A 22,877-nucleotide genomic window follows, 5' to 3' on the forward strand; every position below is an offset into this window, starting at 1 on the left:
GTTGATAAAATGCCTTTTGAACCACTGCAATCCATGATCTGAAGTACTCCCACACTACAGTTTATGCAGTGATTTCCAGAACTGTGAACCAGTAACAATGAGGAATTGCTGATATTTTTCCAAGTGAGGATGGAGTGTGACTTTGAGGGAAAATTGCAACAGCTGGTGTTTCCTTGTGTATGATGCCCTTGTCTATTTAGAAAATAGATTTTGGAGGATGCTGTGAGAAATACCTTGGTGGTTGTTGCAATGTTTTGTCAACTGGTGATTGTAGGAAATGAATGTTCTGCTTGCTGGATAGAGTGCCAATCAAGCAAGCCCCTTTACCTCATTTGATGTTAAATGTCTCGAATGTTGTTAGGATTTTACTATACCGGGCAAGTGAAGAGTATTCTGCCACATTCCTGTCTTTTTCCTTGTAGATTGTGGAAAAGCTTTGGGGAATCTGGAGGTGAGTCACTCACTTAACGATACTCAGCCTCTGAGTTGCTCTTGTAGTCACAGAATTTATATGGCTGGTCAGGTTAAACTTATGGTCAATGGTGACTATTTGGATGATGATTGTAAGGAGGATGCTGATGATAATGCCGTTGAATGTAAAGGAAAGGGATGGCTGACTCTTGTGTGAATGTGACTGGGCACTTAATGCCATTCTCTGACTACACTGGAGAAAGTAATAGCAAGTTATCTTCCTGAACCTCCGCAGTCCATGGTCTGAATGTTGTTCTGGTCTTTCTGCAAGTAGGCACATGCTGCTTAATTGCAATGGAACTGTAAATAATGCGGTTGTCAGCAAACATGCCATGCTTAGATCCTGTGATGGAAGAAAGCAACTGAAAGTAGTTGGGTCTTGGGTAGTGCCTTGAGAATGACACGTAAGAGGGCTGAGATAATTGAACTCCAACAACCACACTCATCAATTTTCTTCCTGACTCCTGTTGACTTGAATTTTAACAGATTTCCAAGATGCCACATTCAATTAAATGCAGTCTTGATGGCAAGTGAAGGAATTCAGCTTCATTACCCACACTTGGACCAATATTGCAAGCAGATCTGGAACCAAGCATATTCCAGGAGAATTCAGTTTGAGCATCATTAAATAGATTATTGATGGGCTTGTGTCAGATACCCATGAGAACATAAGAAATAAAAACAGAAGGTTGTAATGTCCTTCAGTTCTGTCTTGCCATTCAATAAACTCAAGATTGACCTTCCACCATGTCCATTTTCTCAACCAATCCCCATATCACTTGATTACTTCTGACCAAAAATCTTTTGATTTCTCAGTTTATCTGTTGCTTGATAAATGTTTCCTCTGCCACTAATGGCCCACAGATCCTCATGGTTATCCAGTTTTGCATCACTGAATATGTTCTGAATCCATATTATATGATAGACATATCAGACAACATGATGTAAACCCTCCAGAAATACCGTGAGGTTGTGAATACTGCTCCTGCAACAGATGAAGGATAAACCTAGGAGCTATGTCCTTCAGGACTGGACCAGCATTGATACTATACTTCCTTCCACCCGTGTCATGTAAGGACTCCTCCCCATTCTCCCAGCTTCTCTGGTTCTATTGTATCTGTTCTGATGATGATACCTTTCACACTGGTGCTTCTGAGGTAGCATCCCCATTCCTTAGTCATGGTTTCTCCTCAACCATAGTTGACAGGATTCATGCACATCAGCACATTTCCCAAACTTCTGCTGCCATTCACTTCATTTCACATTCAGTCACCCAGAGCAAGATTGGGTTGCCCTTATTCTCACCTTCCACCACACCCATCTCCACATCCTCTGTAATTGCTACCACCTTTGAAGTGATGCCACCATACGCATCACTCCTCTCTCAACATTCTGAAAGGATATTTTCATGCATGATGTTCTGGTCCACTCTTCCATCTCTATCCATCCCCACTTCCCTTCTCATGGCAGCTTTACACGAAACCACAGGGGATAAAACTTCTGATTTGTTTTACTTCTTTCTCCACCATCCAGGGAAACAAAGTTACTTCCAGATGAAGTAGTGTTTGCATTCAGTTTTCACAAAGTGATCTCTTCTTAAGGAATCAAAGTAATATCTTCTCTTTTAACAGTCAACAAGGCGAATATCAAGATTAATGTTTGGTTTTAATCACTTTTTGAGTGAATGGATACAATGGAGTGGCTGACAAGGCTAATTTAATGGTCATTTAAGTGTAAGTCATGTTGGTGTAGTGTAGGCGTCACTCATAGGCCTGATGGGGTAAGGCAGGCAGATTTACTTCCCTAAAAGGTATTAGTGAACTGGATAAGTTTCTAATGTTTTATTTCTACCATTACTGGTGTTTACTTTGTTTTACTCTAGATTTATTTAATTAACTAAATTTGCATTCCCCAGCTCCAATGGTGTGATTTGAACTCATGTTTCTGCTTCAACAGTCCAAGTCCCTAGACTACCAGTCCCATAATATAACCACTATACTGTCTTGCTTCATATTTAGGCATCTAGCATAAGCAGTAGTCGTGGGAATATTCATATTATTTCAAGGCCAAAAGGATAAAAATGACAATCAATCAAATGTTCAGTATGAAAACCACCCATTACTGTAGAAGTTACTTCTTCCATAGATAAGCAAGACCTTGTCAAATGCTTTATGAAAATCCATGCTCCTCACAGGCTTTCCACGACCAGCTGTTTTCCCACCCCCACCCTCTGTCCTGGATTCTGTCATTTTCATTTCAGCACTCTGTAGCACACATATGCAGCAGATGATCAGCTTATCCCAAGGCTCTTCTATTTTCTTTCAGCAGTGCCTATGAATTTTTAAGCCATTAGTAGTTATGATCTGGTGTATTTCATGTCAAATACCCTGAAAGGTAATGTATCTTAAGACGTGGGTAATACTGCCTGCACTTTCCAAATAAGAGCACAAAGACATCAATTCACAAGTAAGAACAAAAGACAACTATTCTATTTCCATTACTTTATTATAATACTAGAAGCCATCTGCACAAGAGATTTCAAAGCACTATTTCTCTAAAAAAAAATCAATCTGTAGATTTCAATAATATTTTTATTGTAAACTGGTAAAACCAAACTTTCATCTAAAATTTAGCCAAAAATAACATTTGTCAGAACTTTCATTCTGATAGTATACTTGCAATTTCTCTCTCTTTCTAACTCAAGTCCAACATAGCAGATTTAACATAACAGGAACAGTGGACTTTCTTGGCCTCTCTTGCTCTCAGGAGAGCCATTTTTTAATAATCTATGTTGGAATGTGTAATCTTTTTTGTCAGAAGTTAAATTGTATCAGCATTTTGAGATTTGAATAACATTATCCTAAATTACACAAAGTAAAGTCCTACACTTAAAGCTGTTTTTGTTGAATTTACTGATTTCAAGTGAGGATACAGTTCGTGCAGTTGAATTAGACTTCATACTCTCAGGTTAGATAGAAATCATTAATTAGGAATTTCTGAACAATCATGATCTAGCAATCCACATTTCAATGAACACATGTATGGATATTAACTAAGAAAGGCATCAGCTAAGCTGAATGGCTTTTAATGATGAAAAGACTATAAAATTCACAGTGGATTCATCCGTTGAATGGCTTTGTTGCTGCTAGTACCTATTCCAAAGTGAGCCAAAGGATTCAAAGGAAGAGAGGATCAAGTAAATACAATTCCTTTTGGGAAATGGGATAACACAAACAGTTCTAAAATCACTTAAGGAAGTTGATGGGAGCTTTGAAAGTGTGAACTGGATGAACCAATGATTTCTCTTTCCTGATGTACTGCAGAGAGAGAGAGCGAGAGAGAGAGAGAGAGAGAGAGAGAGAGAATACATTTACCTCTTGGCTTCAGAGCAACAACCACAACTTTATTAGATTATGCAGCTAAAAATGCACTCAGTGCATCAGTTTTAAAAAAAGTTTTTTCCCCCAAACTAATCACTTCTAATAATTCCTTATATATGATCACAACAAATTTTTCCTATAATCTAACACAGACGCTGCTTACTGCTAGAGTGAGCACAGAGGAGAGCAGTTTGTTTATATGGAGCCTGAGGTATGAAAAAGGCTTTATTATATCACATTAAATGCTCAATATTCAAACAATAAGGAGTACCTTAAATGAAATTTACGTTATATACAAAGGTCTTATATTCATCTAGAATTATTCAGGTCTTTTAATCTTGCTGTTTTTTCATGCATGTATACCTGTGCAGTCCTTCACAAGGATAGCTTCAGAGCACATCACCATGAGGGTGCATTATTGTTCAAAGCAATCGTGACCTACTAGTGATCAGAAGAGTTCTTGTTTTCAAAAAATTCTTGTCACTCAGTGAGTGCATTTATTAATTCATTGGTTTTAGGATCATTTAAGGGGCATAGATTCTGTGCTGGATTTTGTTTATTGCAGACAGAACTTTACAAAAGGCAAATTATTTGGAGGGCAATAAAATGAGAGAACTTTCAATTCAGAGTTCATGCAATTGGGAGGAAGTATATGCATACTGAATTTCAGAATTAAATTCTATTTTAATATATATTAGGTTAAAAGAAATGGTGTAATTTTGAGTACAAAAATAGCATTATAACTTTTGTGTAGAAGGAACCAGCTTATTACAGTTGAATGTGAAAATAAAATTAATTGCAATAAAGGTTTTAACATTTATGAAAGTCAAAAATATAATTGTTATTTGCCTTGAAAGCAAAGTTCCTTCTGCAACACAATCACAACTCAATGTGAAAATCAAGTATAGTTTATTCTATCAATGAGGATCCAAATACAAAAGCATTTATTTATTAATTGATGCATTATGCTGAATGTGTCACTGTCCTAACATTTAGTGCTTTCTAACAAAAAACAATGACATAGAAAGTGTTTGATTGGATCCTCGTGAGCAACATCTGCAATTGCAAATATGCCTTTTTCCAAATCAACTGGTGGTTGGAGCTGAGCAGTGAGAACAGATGTAACAAGCATCACGTGTTTGTGGGGGACAGAATTGGAAGAAAACAGAAAATATAAAAGTTTACCAGAGAAAATTGGCAGGAGGATTACTTAATCAAACATTATGAAGTGTCAGCCCATTCTTTGACCTTAGTGATCCACATAAATGTCACACTGACCGATTCGTGGTCTGAAGAGCAGAATTCATTCAAACATTACACTCAATTTTAATCACTGGCTGTACAAGTGAAAATATTCTGAACTTTTGCAATATAGAATATTCATGCAGATGTCTTTCTGGATTTAGAATGAGTCAGTCAGTATTTTCCAGTGGGTTGATTGATTTGAATCAATGCATTTGAAAGTTTCTTTCAGACACTTTGTTTAAAATTACAAACCAAACAATATATAGGAAGGTGTGTGTTTCTGTGTGTGTTCAAGAGGGAAGCAAATGTCATAATTAGATTGCAATCTTATCTTGTGGTTATAGAGTAACCTTTGTTAACTGAATAGAGAAAACAGTATTCACCTGTTGCACGGCATATATTTGTTTTACCTTCTATAGTCTAATAATCATCTATGGACCCTTAACAACTTTAACCATGGCAAGAACCATACTGACAAGTGTTAAGATCCACGTTCTGAAGCCATTGAAACAAAGTGAAAAGAACAAGCTGGACTTTGATTTGTCAAATTCCCTAATATCTATGGGTTTACAAGTACATTCTGTAACCAGCTCCTGAGGACATCCAGATTCCTCTCCAGCCACCTGATGTTCTTCTGGATGTTTTCCAGTGCAATCTGAGTGCATCTCAGCTGGGAGCTCTGCTCCTTGATAGAATCAAAAAACATCTCCACCTGAAACACATTACATACGCATAGGATTGTTTTTTGTTTGAAATACACACTTGAATGTACTAACTATCTCTCCTGCTCTAGAAAGTCATAGTTATCTTTTATTGTTGTAATATTTGGATATATTTCCAGTGCCTGTTCATGAATAATCTAGAGAAATGAATGGCAAAAAGTGATGGAATCAAATTATATCAGCAATGTGGACTGAAAAGGAAATGGCTAGAATTTTCCATCAGATTAGATAACATTTGCTTTCAAGATTTTCATTCTATTTTAGAAACGTAATCATTTTAAAATGGAAAACTTAGGACTTGCATTATGGCAGTGGAAATCTTGCAGACTCAATGTCACAACATAAAAAAGCAAGTCAAGGGGTCTATGGCTGTGGTTTCTCCCATACCAATTATCAAAACCATTTATGATGCCAATAACAAATTACTGGGAGGTGTTATCCATTCTCAGAAGATGGTTCATAGCATGAAAGCACGAGGGGAAATAGCTAATGTAATAAATTAAAAAAGAATTGTTTCTGAAATATTAGTAACTTGATTCATAAAGATAGGATTCCACTTTTCCTCCTGGAAGAGGGAAAATGTTGCATTGCCACCTGCTGTGCTCCCAATCAGTTCCTGGATGGAGAAATCATTATCTTTGTAGGATGGCACCCACAAGTTATCAGAGTGAGTGAGCCCCAGCTGAAGAGAATGTTGAAACGGGGTATCGGTGCAGGTCCCCAAAAAAATGCAAGAATATAGGCATAGTAGCAGGTGATTCAGCTCATCAAGCCTGTCCAACATTTACATCACAACAGAATTACACTTCTATTCCATTTATCTGCCTTTCCTCCCTTTCTCATAATATCTTCTCCCCCCTCCACCCCCCCCCCCCCAAAAGAAAAAACGACCCATGTCAGTTACAGGAGCCCCAGTTAAAGAAAAAGGGTTGGTATGAAGGTTGATCTGGAGGGACACTTCAGAGAAAGGGAGCTGCAAATTATAAGCATGTCAAAGAGGTAAAGGGGCAGTGAGGGGTCAGCCTCCTGTTTCCTTTTCACTTTGTAAATGTGTAGAGTTATGGATTTTACTGACCTCTTCCAATTCTTCCTTTGATGAAAAGGAAGATACTGTTCCAATTATAAGCCATCGAACAGTGGATGAACCAAGCTGAAACCTGCAAAGACATTTTTTTTTAAAAAGAGGCTTGGCAACATATGATTTTTCTTTATAAGAAAATTATTACAGTTGTTGGACAACATAGATTATAGTTCAGTTTTGTTGGATCAAATCAAATATAACTGACTGAATGTTTCAGTGGAGAAACAAAGGACTGCAGATGCTGTCTCTAGATGAAAAACACGATGATGCTGGAGGAACTCAGCAGGTCAGGAAGCATCTGTGGAGAAAAGCAGGCGGTCAACGTTTTGGGTCAGGACCCTTCCTCAGGACTGAAGATAGGAAAAGGGGAAGCCCAGTATATAGGAGGGAAAAGCAGAGCAGTGATAGGTAGATGCAGGTAAGAGATAGTGATAGGCAGGTGCGGGGGAGGAGGGGAGAGCAGATCCACTGGGGGTGAGTAAAAGGTAAGGAGAGAGAGAGAGAGAGAGAGAGAGAAAGGCGAGGAAAGGGAAGAAGAGAAGCAGCATGGTGTGGGTGTGGAAATTACTTAAAATGTGAGAATTCAATGTTCATGCCATTAGGCTGCAAGGTTCCAAGACGGAAAATGAGGTGCTGTTCCTCCAATTTGCGCTTGGAATTCTCCTGGCGGTGGAGGAGGCTGAGAATGTTTCAGTATTCTAATTACTCCAATCGCTAAAACCATTATTTGTTTTTAGAATAAAAACCAAAAATGCTGGAAGTTGTCAGCAGGTCAAGCACATTTGTGGAGAGAAAAACCAGAGTTAACATATTAAGTTGATGATCTTTCTGCTTTGATGAAACCTGAAATGTTAAACCTGTTTCTTTCTCCACAGATGTTCCCTGATCTGCTGAGAATTTCCAGTATTTTCTGATTTTTTTTTCAGATTTCCAGCATATGCAGTTTTTTGTTCTCCCTTCTTAAGAATGTTTTTCAGATGAATTGGCTTTTAAGCACAAATGCATTTTTTTGAATTTCTAACATTAATAAAAACATAGAATGAGTTAAAAATAGTTAGGGAAAGCATATGGTACTAAGAGCAATAAAAAACAGAGACAAAGGTTGAGGATTTTAAAAGGTACCAACTTTTCCATCAATTTGCTCCAGTTTTGCTTCACAAAATTCCAGGCAAGGAGTTGTCCATATGGGTTCCTGCTCACTGTCACCACAACATGGGCTAGATTCTGTAACTTAATGATGTCCCCTTGCAAACTGAGTTCCAACAACCTGAGATGATGAGATACAATGGATTTATTCCACTAATTGTTACAATTTTTTTGTAAAATCACCTTTCTTTTTGATTTATTTATGACCTTTCCTTTACTCTGTCTTTGTGAAACAAATGCGATAGTTCAGCAGGTATTGCACTTCCAAATTCATTGTAGGATTGATATTATGATAAATTACATTGGCAAATGACCAACTTTCACTCTATTTTTATTTAACTAGCCACTATCATAATATTAACCCGTCTCCTCACTCTGGAGATAGGAAGGAGTACATCTGCAGGTAGATGAATTAGTGTGAATGTAAAGAGAGAGTTGGGAATTTGAAATTTATTTTTAAATGAAGTGGTTTGCCGAGTGTTAATGAACAGCTGCTGCAGAATGGTATATTAAGTACTTAGAGCCATAGGATTATTGTGAAATAGAAAGTGTACATGTGATATAGGGAATTTAAAAATATCATATATAATGAGACTTATTCATATACATATTTCCTTTTGAGACAGGAAGAGGCCATTTGGGCCATCAAGTCTATGCTGACTTTTTCCAATCGACTGGTGGTTGGAGCTGAGCAGTGAGAACAGATGTAACAAGGATTACGTGTTTGTGGGGGACAGAATTGGAAGAAAATAGAAAACATAAAAGTTTACCAAAGAGAATTGGCAGGAGGATTATTTAATCAAACATTATGAAGTGTCAGCCCATTTTTTGTCCTTAGTGATCCACATAAATGTCACACTGACCGGTTTATGGACTGAAGAGCAGAATTTATTCAATTCATTCAGAGCAATCCCATTCCCCCATTAATATTCTCTGTAACCTATTCTCCCCCTAATCCCATCACCCCTCCATTCCCACTCACACCAGGCAATTAAGGCAAATAACCACTGCCTCTTAACATCTTTTGGGATGTCAGAGGGAAAAAGAGAACATGGAGGAAACCCATGAGATCACGAAGAGAATCTGCAAACTCTACAGAGACATAACTGGAGGTCAGGATTGAACCCAGGCTACTGGAGGTACGAGGCAGCAGTTCTACTTGCCGCAGCCCTGTGCCACCTTCCTGCCATTCTTCCTTATTTAAAACTATCAGTGTAGGCCCCTTATGCCCTTGTCCCTCATACTCCTGTCCAGCATCCTCCTGAACACACCTGTGCTATTTGTTTCAAGCACGTCACATTCTTACCACTCTGAACGAAGAATTTTCTTCTTAGTGTCTGTTGCATTCCTTGGTGACTCTTATAATGTTAACCTCTATGTTATGCTTGTCTTCACAAAGGGAAACATTTTCTCTGTATTGGTTCTATCAAACCATTTCATAATATTATAGACCTCTATCAGGTCACTCCTCAGCTTTCCTTTCTCAAGAGAGACCCAATGTGTTCATCCTTTCCTGATATCTTTGTATTTTTCATATCATCCTTTTAAATCTTTTCTGCACCCTCTCCAGTGCTTCTACGAGATTATAATATCATAATCAGAACTGTACACAGTACTCTGACTGTGATTTAACCAAGTCTCTGTACAGATATAAGAAAACGTTGCTGCTTTTCAATTCTGTCCCTCTAGAAATAAACCTTAGTACCTGATTGGCTCTCATTATGCCAAAAGCTCTAAAGAAATAACAGTGCATTTGAAAAAGGATAATCAGCATTTTGGGAGGTTACTACAGAAAATAAAAGCTCAAGGTATAAGAGTTAACATAGAAGACTAACTGGAAACAGGAAGCAGAGAGTAGGTATTAATGTGTCTTTTTCTCATTGGCAAGGTATAACAAGCTGGCGCCTGAACAATTTACAATTTGTACAAATTACTTGGATGAAGGTGCTGAAGGAATGGTTGCTAAATTGGCTCTTTACATAAAGGTAGGTATGAAATTAAGTTGTGAAGAGTTCATAAGGAGGGCTAAATAGGGATATAGATTAGGTGAGTGGACAAAGATCTGGCAATTGAAGTATAATGTGGGAACATGTGATACTAACAATTATCATTTAAGCAGGAAAGGCAGGGGCGACACTGTAGCATAGAAGTTAGCGTAACGCTATTACAGTGCTGGCGACCTGACTTCAATTCCTGCCACTGTCTGTAAGGAGTTTGTATGTTCTCCCTGTGTCTGTGTGGGTTTCCTCCCACATTCCAAAGACATACAGGTTACGAAGTTGTGGGCATGCTATGTTGGCGCCGGAAGCGTGGCGACACCTGTGGGCTGCCCCCAGAACACTCCACGCAAAAGATGCATTTCACTGTGTGTTTCGATGTACATGTGACTAATAATGATATCTTAATAAAATTATATAAGCATTTACCCAAATGGTGAGAGCTCTGAGATGCAGAGGGATCTGGATGTCCTTGTTTATGATTCTCAAGAGGCTGGTAAGCAGATACAGCAAGTAGTACAGCTAATGGAATCTCATGTTTGTTGTGAAGAGAATGGCATACAGAAGTAGAAATGTTTTATAGGACGTTGGTGAGACCTCATCTGTGTGCAGTATTGGTCTCCTTATTGAAGGAAGGACGTACATACATTGGAAGCAGTTCAGAAAAAATTTACAAGACCTTGAATGGGCTGGTTGCCTTAAGGGGAATGACTTACATTTGCTAGTGTGGGAGGCAACTTGACTGAAATGTACAAGATCTGAGGAATGTTGACAGGATGGATATAGGAAGGATCTAGGACAAGGAATCAGTATTTGAAAATGAGGGGTTGCCCATCTAAGATAGAGATGAGGTGAAATTTCCCTCTTGGAGGATTTTTGAGTCATAGAATTTTCCTCCTAAAATTGCAATAAGAGCAGAGTCTTTGAATATTTTTAAGGCAGAAGAAGATGGATTCTTGACAAGGGTTAAAGGTTATGTAGAGAGGAATATGGAGATGATGATCTTATATAGTGGAGTGGAGTATTCGAGAAGATGAGTGGCTCCTAGTTGTATGTATGTCCATATGTAAAAATAACAAAATACTACAAATGCTTGAAATTTGAAATAAAAACAGAAAATGTTGAAAAAGAAAGAAATCCAACAAATTTAAAGTTGGAGCAAAAAGCAGAAGGAGTTGAGAGAACAAAAAAAAGGTGATAGTGTGGAGGCCAGAAAGGACTGAGTGACAATATGTTGGTGATGCTGAAAGAGGGAGCAAAAGGCTGGTGATGTATGTTTGGAAGAAGTTTGAATTGGAGCAAATTAATTAAATCCGAAAAAGCAGAAGAGGAGGAAGGAAAATAAAACTTGCTGGAATGGTCGTTCATATGGAATTGTTGAATTCAGTGAGGACCTTTGAAGGCTGTAATGTGCCAAGTTGTGAGCATAAATGCAGTACACTGAATGGTTACAGCTACAAGTTTCTTGCTGCTTCACCTGGAAAGAGTGCTTGGGTTCCTGGATGACAGGAAGGGATGTAGTAAAGGGCAGGTGTTCCAACCTCCTCCCTTTGGATTGTCCAGTGACCCTAAACATTCCTTCCAAGTGAAGCAGCAATTTACTTGTACTACTTCCGATCTAGTACAATACATCTGTGCTTGCAATGTGGTCTCTGCTACACCCAGATCCCAAACCCAGATCTGTAGAGCTCCATATAGTCTGCAGAAGTGTAAATCATTGTGAAAAACAGTGGTCCCAGCACTGATCCTTGTGGAATACCTCTGCCCACTTTCTTCTTGGTAAATAGTTACCTTTAATTCCCACCTCTCCTCTTTGAAGACGAGTTAGCAACCTATTCTGCTACTCGTCTCCTGACTCTGCATTCTTTCATTAGTTTGTTATGGGGTATTTTGCTGAAAGCCTTTTAAATCTAGACAAATTATATTTACTGCATCACCATCTGTTACCATTTCAAAAAATTCAATTAAGTTGGTCCAGCCCTCTGAAATCCACATTGATCTTTAATTATTATATGTTTTGCTTCTGAACTGAAGGAAAGTTGGTGATTTGGACTGGGCTGGGTTACAGTGTCACTCTGGATTGGAATGTGGGTCAAGTGAACAGATTTGTGGACAGTCATATTGTAATATCCTCTGCTCCAAAATATCACGTGCTGGTGTGACTTATATAGTTGACATTCATTTTATGTTGTCTAGTGAGCAACTCATCATAAAAAAACTTAAGTAAGAAGATTATTCCATTGGTATAGAAGAGTGGAGGATGGCTGATTGAAGGAAAGTGTTTGAAGAGTATGTGGTAACCTGCCGGACTGGACAGTTGCTATAATTAGATAGATAATTGCTACAAAGTGAAAATGTATATGCCAGGAGTGTATGGAAGTGAGGAAGATTGTGAGATTTATATCCCTGTGTTATATTTATTGGCAGATCCTGTATTTCCCCAAAAAAAACATTGACTGATGAACCACAGCAATAGCCAGTTTAGAAATACTTGCTTCCAAGTCACAGAATGATGCAGTACAGAAGGGAATTATTTGGTTTAACATGCCTCTGTCAGATTAGCCTACCAGGGAATTGCAGATTAACCGATCTCTAAATTTCAGGCAGATGAGCCTCTGGATTTGATTTCCCCCAGTGAAATATCAAGAAGGTGCTCCGATATCTCACCAGGTCTGTGTACTCCTGGCGCATGTGCCTGTCTTTAATAGATAGATGGGCCTGTTACCAAGATGTCAGGAGAAAAGGGAGAAGCCTCTTTTACTGCAGCACAATGCCACATCCAGAATTTCTAACTCATTTATTCTCCAACAACAGAACCAAAGTGCAAAAAGAATTTGCTGAAATAATACCAGAGAAGTTACCTCTCTCAGAAAAGATTGAGCAGCTTCTCTAAAAAAGTGAAGACCAAGTAATAAGCTAAAGGAGGTCTTTAAGATTACGAAGGGCTTTGATGAGATGTTTGCAGAGAAGATGCACCTACTTCCCAGGGGCTAAAATATAAAATATTTACTTAGAGTCACAGAGACATACAGCACACAAACAGGTCCTTTGGCCCACCAAGTCCATGTGGACCATCAAGCTCCTTCTAATCCTACCCCAATTTTACACTAATCCTACCCGAACCCATTTTATCCCCCATCATCTCTCCCCAGATTCTAACATTCACCTACACAATAGAGACAATTTACAGCAGTCATTTAACTACCAACCCAGATGCCTTTTGAATGTGGGAAGAAACCGGACCACCTGGCGGCAACCCTCGTAGTCACGGGGAGAACATGCAAACACCACACAGACAGCACCCAAGGTCAGGATTGAACCCAGGTCACTGGAGCTGTGAGGCAGCAGCTCTGCTCGCTGAGCAACTGTGCCACCTTATAATCCAAGAGGGGAATCTGCAGAAACTCCTTTACATAAAGAGTGGTTAGAATGTTGAACTTATTCCCAAAAGGAGATTTAACAAAATTAGGATAGACACATTTAAGGAGAAGTTAGACAAAAATGCAAGGCAGAAAAAATTATGGAAGTACTTGTCAATGAGGACAGATGAAGTAGAGTGGAAAGAGACTTATGCATGGCATTTGACATCTCTTGGGCTAAGTGACTTGTTTCTATATTGAAAATTCCACATAATGTCACTTGCTGCACATCCGAGCACAATTAGTAATCATTCCAAATCCTGATCATACAGATGTGTACCCTTCTTGCTGCAATATAAGCCCTATAATATAAGCATTATATATAACATAAGCACTTCCCATTTGCAGAAACATGATTTATTCTTTATCGTGAATAGTGGCACAGGAGGTCTGATGGTTTACAAATAAACCCCGTACTGGATTCTGCCAGTCACAATAGCAGACATAATTTTAATCTTTTTGACATTTTAAACCCCTTTACAATGCTATAACCGTGACTCACTGTGAATGATCCCGTATGAAATCTGACGACACAAAAATAAATTCCATACCGTGCTAGTTTTTCTGAATTTCTGGTGCTTGCCAAAGCAGACATAATTTTACTCTTTTCGGCACCTGAAAGTGACTGCGTGTATTTCGTCAGGAGGTAGTCCCATCCATCACTACTCTGGGCACCTACAGCGTACACAGTCTTCAGGATATCTGTTGGCAAACTGCAATATTAACAAGAATTTGCTCAGTAATTCTTCTTTCATTAAGCTCTACTGTAAGGCTACACATATACCAACAGATTATATAGAACATGCAACAGTACAGTACAGCACAGAACAGGCCCTTCGGCCCACAATGTTGTGCCGACATAGCTATTCCCTCCTACTTACAGAATGCCCATATCCCTCCACCTTCCTCTCATTCATGTGCCCATCCAAGCCCCTCTTAAAGGCCGACAATGAATTTGCCTATCAGGCAACACATTCCAGGCATCCACCACTCTGAGTAAGAAACTTACCCCTCACGTCTCTTCGGAAACTACCCCCTCTCACCTTATATGCATGCTTAGAAAGGTGGCCCATTGTCACATTTTGGGGATCTTTTTTCTATGCAGCTGGGGTTATTTAAGCATCAGGATAATTAGATTTAAATAAAGTACATTTGCAGAGACTAAATGGAAAATACCCAGAGACAATTTCCATTCCCATAAGGGCTTGTGTGCATCAGTTCCTGCAACAATATAGGTAGAAAACTGATGTAGACAGTTATAATGAAGAAGAAGCATTTTTGTGCATTGGTGGAGATTAAAATGAATTATATTACATGGAGGTAATTAAACAACAAAAACTAAGTTATTTTTTGGTCTAATGGAGGGTGAGTGAGGTGGGAGAGGCAGGAGAACTAGCTTTAATGGGATAAACACTTTTTATTACATGGAATTATTGATTTTTAACCATTCTTTTGAGCTTTGTATTCCTCAAGTCTAAACATTCTCTTTAACAAAGAGATATTAGTGGTATTATTGGATTAAAAATGATAAATAAATATTGTAGCTTTCATGCTATAATTATTTGAAATGTTAAATCACTGCTTTGGAATCATTCCCAAGTATCCATAACGTGCAAAATAATCTTTAAACTAATTCACCTGTAATACAACTCAAGCTAACTTTTAATTTAGCAAAGAATGCAACCCAATAGAACTTTAAATTCCCACTGGATGAGAGATCTTCAGGGCCAACATCTTAAATGTTTGACACTCCTTGAGGTGGTGGTGTATCCCTGAAGAGTTGTCCTTCAGATTAAATGTTAATGAGTGCATTCTTCCAAGTGGATGCTAAATGTTTTCTTAGGATTTTCTTTTAAAAATGAGTAGTATCCTGATAATTCAATTTATCCCTAAAACAACACCAAAAACAAAACACTCATTGCTACTTGTGCTATCGAACTGTGTACAATGACGTCAGTGTCACTCAGAGTAATTTACCATGAAAGATTTGTTCAGAGTTATAGTAAAGTGATATGTAAAATTTTTTTTTGTTCGAGACAATCAGAAAGTATAGAGTAGATGCTATTATTTCACATTACTAACTTCATGGTACCATTGGACATCCTCCACTGATTAAAATAAGCTGATGCCTTCTGAACACAAGGAAGGTATTCGAGGTCACAGACAAGTTCCAGGAGGTCGGACCGTAACAGTCGATCTGACACTGTGCCATCATCAGTCCATGACTGATAATCAATTAGATGCTTGAAAAACTTAAGGATATAGTTCTGAAATATAAATAATAAAAAAAACATTCAAATCCTCGTGTGGCACCAGAAACTGCCTGCAGTAAATCTCAAAAGATTAATGCACAGCTATAGAAGGAAATGAAATATGAACAATTTCTTTTGGAAAACTGTCATTAGAATGGGAAAGAGCAGAAATTGTCTGTGGTTAATGGAACACCTGATACAATACTAAGAATGCAAACCAGAAAAGTTGCAGGTTTACTCCATGGTATATGCTAAGCTAACTGATCTCAGCAGACACATTACAATTGACGTAATAGTAAATGAAAATTAAAAATCAAACACAGATGCTAGAAATTTGAAGTAAAAACAGAAAATACTGAAGGCACTCAGCAGGTCTGGCAGCATCTGTGGAAAGAAAGTCAGAGTTAACTTTTCAGGTCCAAGACCCTTTGTAGACCTGAAACGTTAACTCTATTTCTCTTTTCATGAATTTTTCTTTTTATTAGAATTAACCCAGCAACCCTTGCCTGGGGATGGGAACCACAAGCAGGTTTTCCTCTCTAGATTCCTCTCTAGTGAACCATGCTGGCTGTTGAACTAAAACAAAACTGGGCTTGGGCGTCATGCTAACACAAGGAATACTGCAGATGCTGGAATCTGGAGCAATACACAAAAAGTACCGGAGGAACTCAGCAGGTCAGGCAGCATCAATGGAGGGAAATAAACAGTCGACGTTTCGGGCCAAGACCCTTCATCAAGATTCAGGCTGCCGCCAACTAACACAAAATTTGCCTTTTGGGGGAAAACTAATACCCAAAGGTTGCTGCTGCCATGAAATCACTTCTGTTGCAAGAGATTGCAAGCTTTGTGATAAGTGTGATGAAGTATGTGATTCTTTGATTCATTTAATGTAGTTAATATGGGTAGGTTCAAGCTCCTTGACACAAGTACACTCAAATGTATTTAAAAAGATGGCACTAAGTTATTTGTCCACACCTGCATTAGATAATTATCAGCTGCTTTGTGACTCTATGAAGGGGTATCAGTCAAGTAGAACATGAGGACAACATTACCTTACCTTTAGATTTGTGGCAACATCGGTGATATTTCTATTCACAACCATTCTGTAAAATAGCTCCAGGTAACCCAGACCCTGTAACACTGGGATGTTTTTAATCTCATGTTGGAGGTAACGGGTCAAGTCAAGAGCTCGGTCAAGTGAAAGCTTTCCTGCACTAAACACAGAAATAAGGATAATTCATTATTATTTTCCAATAACAGCAAAGATTACTTTTTCTTCCATCTCTCATTTATCCCCACTCATTATTGTTGATGAGTAGAACAGGGAATTCACACTCAGGTTACTGCTGATGTCAAAAGGCTGTGGAATGGGTACGATGGAGAGCAGAGCACTAGAAGGGTTAGTAAGCAAGAATGAGGATTTAGAAATGGCTGCATTCATAGCAAGAAGCAATGGAGGTAAATGAAGGCAAGGATTAGTTAGTAAGGGTGGGATCTACAATAGCTTTCAGCACCGTGTATGTAGAAAATTTCTCCAACTGAATATTGGGAAGACTTCACGTATTGTCCTTGGTCTTCTTTACAAATTCTATTCCCTGGCCACTGACTCCACTCCTGTCTGGCATCTGTCTGAAATTAAGCCTGATTATTCGCAACCTCGATGATATTTCTGACCCAGAGATAGAACATAGAACACTACAGCACAGTACGGGGCCTTCGGCCCACGATGTTGCGCCGACATTTTATCCTGCTCTAAGATCTATCCAACCCTTCCCTCCCACATCGTCCCCCATTTTTATATCATTCATATGCCTATCTAAGAGTCTCTTAAATGTCCCTAATGTATCTGCAGGCAGTGCATTCCATGCACCCACCACTTTCTGTGTAAAAAAAACTTACCCCTAGCATCCCCCTTGTACCTTCCTCCAATCATTTTAAATTATGCCTCATCGTGATAGCCATTTTTGTCCTGGGAAAAAGTCTCTGACTGTCCACTCGATCTGTGCCTCATCATCTTGTACACCTCTATCAAGTCACATCTCATCCTCCTTCTCTCCAAAGAGAAAAGCCCTAACTCACTCAACCTATCCTCATAAGACATGATTGGAGGATTATAAAACTGCAGCATTAGTAGTGCTGCCTGTTTCCACCTTCATGACATCACCCACCTCTGCACCATCTTAGTCTATGGGCTTTTATCACAACTTGACCACCATAATAGATTCCAACTTGTCTTCCCTCATTTCTATTCCCATTAAACGAAGTTATCCTAAACTCTGCTGTCAATATCTTAACTTACACCAAATTCCCTACGACCAGTTATTCTGTGATGAAAAACACTACTGATGCTGGGGGAACTCAGGAGACCAGGAGAAACAAAGGACTGCAGATGCTGGAATCCAGATGAATTCTGTGCTTGTGGACCTACAATGGCATCTGTTTAAGGAACTCCCCAACATTAAAGTCATCACCCCTGTTATCAAATTCCTCACCACATCTGGAATATCCTTCGAAACTCAAATATTTTTATATTGTGATATTTTCTTACAACACCAGAGCGTTTCAGCGCATTGAGACAATGTCGACTCTCAGAGTAATCCCCTCAGACTTATCCCCTTACTTTTTTCCTGTGACCTATTTTCTTCCACATGCTCATCGATTATATCCCGATTCTCCTGCCGCTCAGATGAAGGGTCTCGACCCGAAATGTCAACTGTCCATTTCCCTCCACAGATGCTGCCTGACCCGCTGAGTTCCTCCAGCATTTGGTTTTTTTTCTGCTCTGCAGGTAATTTATAGTAGCCAATTGACCTACAAAACCAGCAGATCATTGGGATGTGGGAGGAAGCTGGGGCATCCTCAGAAACTCTCCAATTCTGGGCCTTTAATTGACTTTGAATTTAACTGCTCCACCGCTGGTAGCCAGGCCTTCATTGCCCTAAGCCATAAGGTTTGGAATTCCTTCCCTAAAACTCACCACTTCCTACAGCTCTTTGAGCCTTTAAAATCTACTTCTTTGACTGAGACTTTAATCATTTTCCTTGAATGTAGTTTGATTTCAAATTTTGTTTGATGACCCTCTTGCGAAGCACATTGATATATGTAACATTAAAGGCGCCATATACAGTTGTTATTACAGTCTCTAAAATGATGGAGTTAAGTCGAGATGAAATGCGCAATGTTGCTGGTGTAATGGCAAGCTTTCTTGCAATGAAGAAGATCTTCATTGCAAAAAGGGATGAAGAAGCATGGGGAGAGTGAGGAGGAAAGAGTATATGGTTTTGAGATAGGGAATTGGCCATGACCAAATTGAATGGAGGGTTGCCAATTAACCTACAAACCCACAAATCCTTGTGACGTGGGAAGAAACTAGAGCACCCAGAGGAGATGTATGCTGCCGTATGGAGAAAGTGCAAACAGGCAAACAGTACCAGAGGTCAGCATTGAACTCAAGTCACTGGAGCTGTGAGGCATGAGTTCAACACCTAATATTTCAAAACAAAATAAAGTGCCTCCCTACAGCCAGTTAAATGAGCCAAGAAACAGTTTATGTGAACACTTGCTCACTCAAACCACCAACAAGATAAAGAGCTTCAAAGCTGAAAAAAAAAATTGGGTGATTGTTATAAAGTGTAACAGGGAGCGGTCAATGGAGCCTGTAAATGGTGATCAGAATAGGAGAATATCTAGTAATTAGATATAAATTCTATCAGGAGTTGGAGCAGGAAAATGGGGTCACAGTCTGAGATCCCAATAGATTAGTTCTTAAAAGTTGCAAAGCTCCTACAATATCTGCAGGGGTATGAAGGAAGCTAAAGCAATGACTTAAATGTGACAACAAGCAGCTACTTATTGTACACAATATTGAGTAAGATACAGTTACATAATAGTACCTCCTTTATTGTTGCTAATCTGTAACATTACTAAACTTCACAGCACCACATACATCACAATTTCAACACCATATTGTAACCCACTCACCTTGTGATTATAATATATAACAGATACAATACAGTAACAGATACAATAATATCAACGTTTCAAAGTACCTGACTAGCTGGAAAGCATTATGAATCAGATTTGCTCGGTCCTTCTGGCTCAGAAGTGTGTGGTTCTTATCAAGCAGATTAATCAATGCATCCCATCCGCCATTCGCGTAATGTACAATGTAATAACCATTCATGTCCACATTAAATTTTACCCATTGAGCTTCTCTTTCTATTTCGATGTGATCTGGTTAAAGCAATATTGATTTAATGAAGATAATCAGTTAACAGAGCTGTTCACACTTGACAGACCAAATGATAAATAAGTGAATTTACATTTATGTGGTGTCTCACGGTGCTGTTGGCATGCTACAGGATTTGGACAGTTTGGAAACAAGGTCATTGTTGTTGTGAAGGGAAACAGAGCAACTGATCTACTCATTGCAAAGCCTTGGGCTTCATGCACTACTGAATTTCCCTGCAGTGGACTCATCAACATATCACTTATTGGCTGAAACTGACGGTCAGATGTACAAACACGGACAGTTTGGAAACAAGGTCATTGTTGTTGTGAAGGGAAACAGAGCAACTGATCTACTCATTGCAAAGCCTCGGAAACAGAAATGAATAATCGACCAGATAATGCACGTTCGTGTGACATCACCAGAGGGAGTCCAGGAAGGCACATCTTCAAATAGTGTTCTAATGCACATAGTTCCACTTCTGTTTTACATGCAGCTAAACAAGAACACTTTTCACATCTAGATGCTAAATAAAGGTGGTAACTCTGATGGTGCAACACTCCATTGCTCAATTGTACAGAGGTAGGGAAATGTGATTGGAGACAAGGAAACCACTAAGAGATGAAAACAAAGACGAGCATTTCAAGAGAGAAGTTACAGGCCTGGAAGCCAACATAAGGTTTAGGTTTAGAGGGATGAGAGCCAAACGCAGGCAAGTGGGACTAGCTTAGATGGGAATCTTGGTTGTCATGGACCAGTTGGGCCAAAGGGCCTGTTTCCGTGCTGTATGACTCTATGATATAACTTTTACACGCAGAGGGTAGTGGGTATATGGAACGAGCTGCCAGAGGAAGTGGTTGAGGCAGGTACAGTAGTGTCATTTAAGAAGCACTTGGTTAGGTACATGGAGGGGTGGGGCTTCAAGGGATATGGGCCAAGTGCAGGAAATTGGGACTAGGGTCACAATGTGGTTGGCATGGACTCGTTGGGCCAAAGGGCCTGTATCCGTGCTATATTGCTGTATGACTAATTATCAGTCCAGATTATGAGCTTTAATCAGCAGGAATTTTCAGCTCCAGATTTCCTAGTGAGAACCAAGAATGCTGCCAAGTGAGCCAAGCAGCCATTTGTATAATTATCTCAAAAAAAGTGCTTGGAAATTAATTTGCACAGTATCTCATCTTTTTAGTCAATTCAGGTTCAAAGAAACATAAAATGTAATGGAGAATAAGGAGACTTATTGCTTGGTGTATGGTCCATAATTTTCCTTCTGTGTTCTCTATTGTCTGACTTGCTAATAAAGGGACATACATGTGTCCAATCCATGCCTGCCCATAACTTCGGTCAGTTTTATTCAGGCCTGCATGGCTTGCATTATTTGTTGATCACTCATGTAGAAGCAAGCTTTTGCAATACTGCTTTGGTGTTAATTAAAGGTTATCTGCCTCATTAGTTTTAAGCTGAGAAACCCAGCAAGCTAAGTCTTGTTTAAGTGGTATACCAGCCTGGTTCTGCCTTGGGTCTTCCAGCCAATGACCAGTCTGAACTCCCTGTCTGATCCCCAGCTGTCCCTCTGACTTTCCTCCTGCAGTGTGCCAGACTCAGCCCTGATTTTGCACAAAGTACAGGCCTGCTTGTACGGCATCTCATGCTGCCTTGGGCTTCATGCACTACTGAATTTCCCTGCAGTGGGCTCGTCAATGTATCACTTATTGGCTGAAACTGACTGTCAGATGCATCTTTACTGTCAATTTCTAGACATAGTGATTTCAATGGGACAGACTCCACCATGTTTTCAAATTTAAGCAATAGGATATCTTTATTAGTCACATGTACATCGAAACACACAGTGAAATGCATCTTTTGCGTAGAGTGTTCTGGGGGCAGCCCGCAAGTGTCACCACGCTTCCGGCGCCAACATAGCATGCCCACAACTTCCTAACCTGTACATCTTTGGAATGTGGGAGGGAACTGGAGGAAACCCACGCAGACATGGGAAGAATGTACCAACTCCTTACAGACAGCGACCGGAATTGAACCCGGGTCACTGGCGCTGTAATAGCGTTGCGCTAACTGCTACGCTACCGTGCCTGCAATAAATTAGGATTCTGTAGTTTATAATGAGCCAGATACTGAACCATCGGAATTTCTCAACAATCATTCACACCGTGATAGTGTTCTTGGCATTGTAACCATTCAAACTATCTGAGTTGTTATAAAAAGGTATGTTGAATACTATCAAAGGGGAAGAGATTTAAAATTAGTTTTATATTCAAATGGGTTGCATTAAGTATTTGATTTTTTTATTCCTCCCATTACAGCTTTTGATATTCTTACCGGATTTTGTTTTCAGAAGATGTCTACCAATTGTTTTAGAATTGCTTGTGATATAAGTTAGTGGTACGTGCCAAAGGTAGCTGCAAAAAAAATGGTGCAAAAAATGTTTGTGATTCTTAAAATGTTTAAAACTTTCCCTGTTTCAATGTATAATGTTTTTAAAACCACAAAGAAAACCATTAGTAACAAACAAGTACCCAGATTGTAGTGAAGCCCATGAGGGGTCCTCTGGGAGAATTCCCTTAAGAAAGCGCTCCTGTTGTACCCTGAGTGAAGTTCCAATATGTTCGACAATTATCACTGGTATTCCCTTCTGAAGTGTCCAAGTGTTCATAATCTCCTTGACGTCTAGATGCTCCCCTGCAGAGTGGTACTGAAAAGTAACAAAGCATAGATGCCAGTTTAGCATGTTGTTCTCAATCAAATACAGTAAAACTCTGATAATCCACTGAATGCTAGTTCATAAATTGCAGTGGTTCAGCATCTCGCTCACTGGGTGCTGATCCCCACTCTCCCTTCAACACACCGGGGCCCTGGTTCCCACATTCCCTTTAACACAATGGGGCCCTGTTCACACACTCCCTTTAGCATCAAAGATT

The 22,877-nt window shown here is 39.3% G+C and overlaps 1 protein-coding gene across 1 annotated transcript in view; it reads right to left on the bottom strand.

Annotated features, from left to right (window-relative positions):
* Positions 1-2,969: 2,969 nt before the first annotated feature.
* erap2 (endoplasmic reticulum aminopeptidase 2) overlaps positions 2,970-22,877 on the bottom strand; it is a 38,175-nt gene continuing 18,267 nt past the window's right edge. The window contains exons 11-19 of the mRNA XM_052019817.1: positions 22,476-22,651; positions 22,279-22,358; positions 19,763-19,946; positions 16,771-16,927; positions 15,544-15,728; positions 14,013-14,174; positions 8,026-8,166; positions 6,894-6,975; positions 2,970-5,808 (exon numbers count right to left, since the gene is read on the bottom strand). Of these exons, the coding sequence (XP_051875777.1) occupies positions 5,656-5,808; positions 6,894-6,975; positions 8,026-8,166; positions 14,013-14,174; positions 15,544-15,728; positions 16,771-16,927; positions 19,763-19,946; positions 22,279-22,358; positions 22,476-22,651 (1,320 nt within the window). The 3' untranslated portion in view covers positions 2,970-5,655. The remainder of the gene's footprint in view (positions 5,809-6,893; positions 6,976-8,025; positions 8,167-14,012; positions 14,175-15,543; positions 15,729-16,770; positions 16,928-19,762; positions 19,947-22,278; positions 22,359-22,475; positions 22,652-22,877) is intronic.

This window comes from Pristis pectinata, chromosome 7 (assembly GCF_009764475.1).
Source record: "Pristis pectinata isolate sPriPec2 chromosome 7, sPriPec2.1.pri, whole genome shotgun sequence".
Classification (NCBI taxonomy): Eukaryota; Metazoa; Chordata; class Chondrichthyes; order Rhinopristiformes; family Pristidae; genus Pristis; species Pristis pectinata.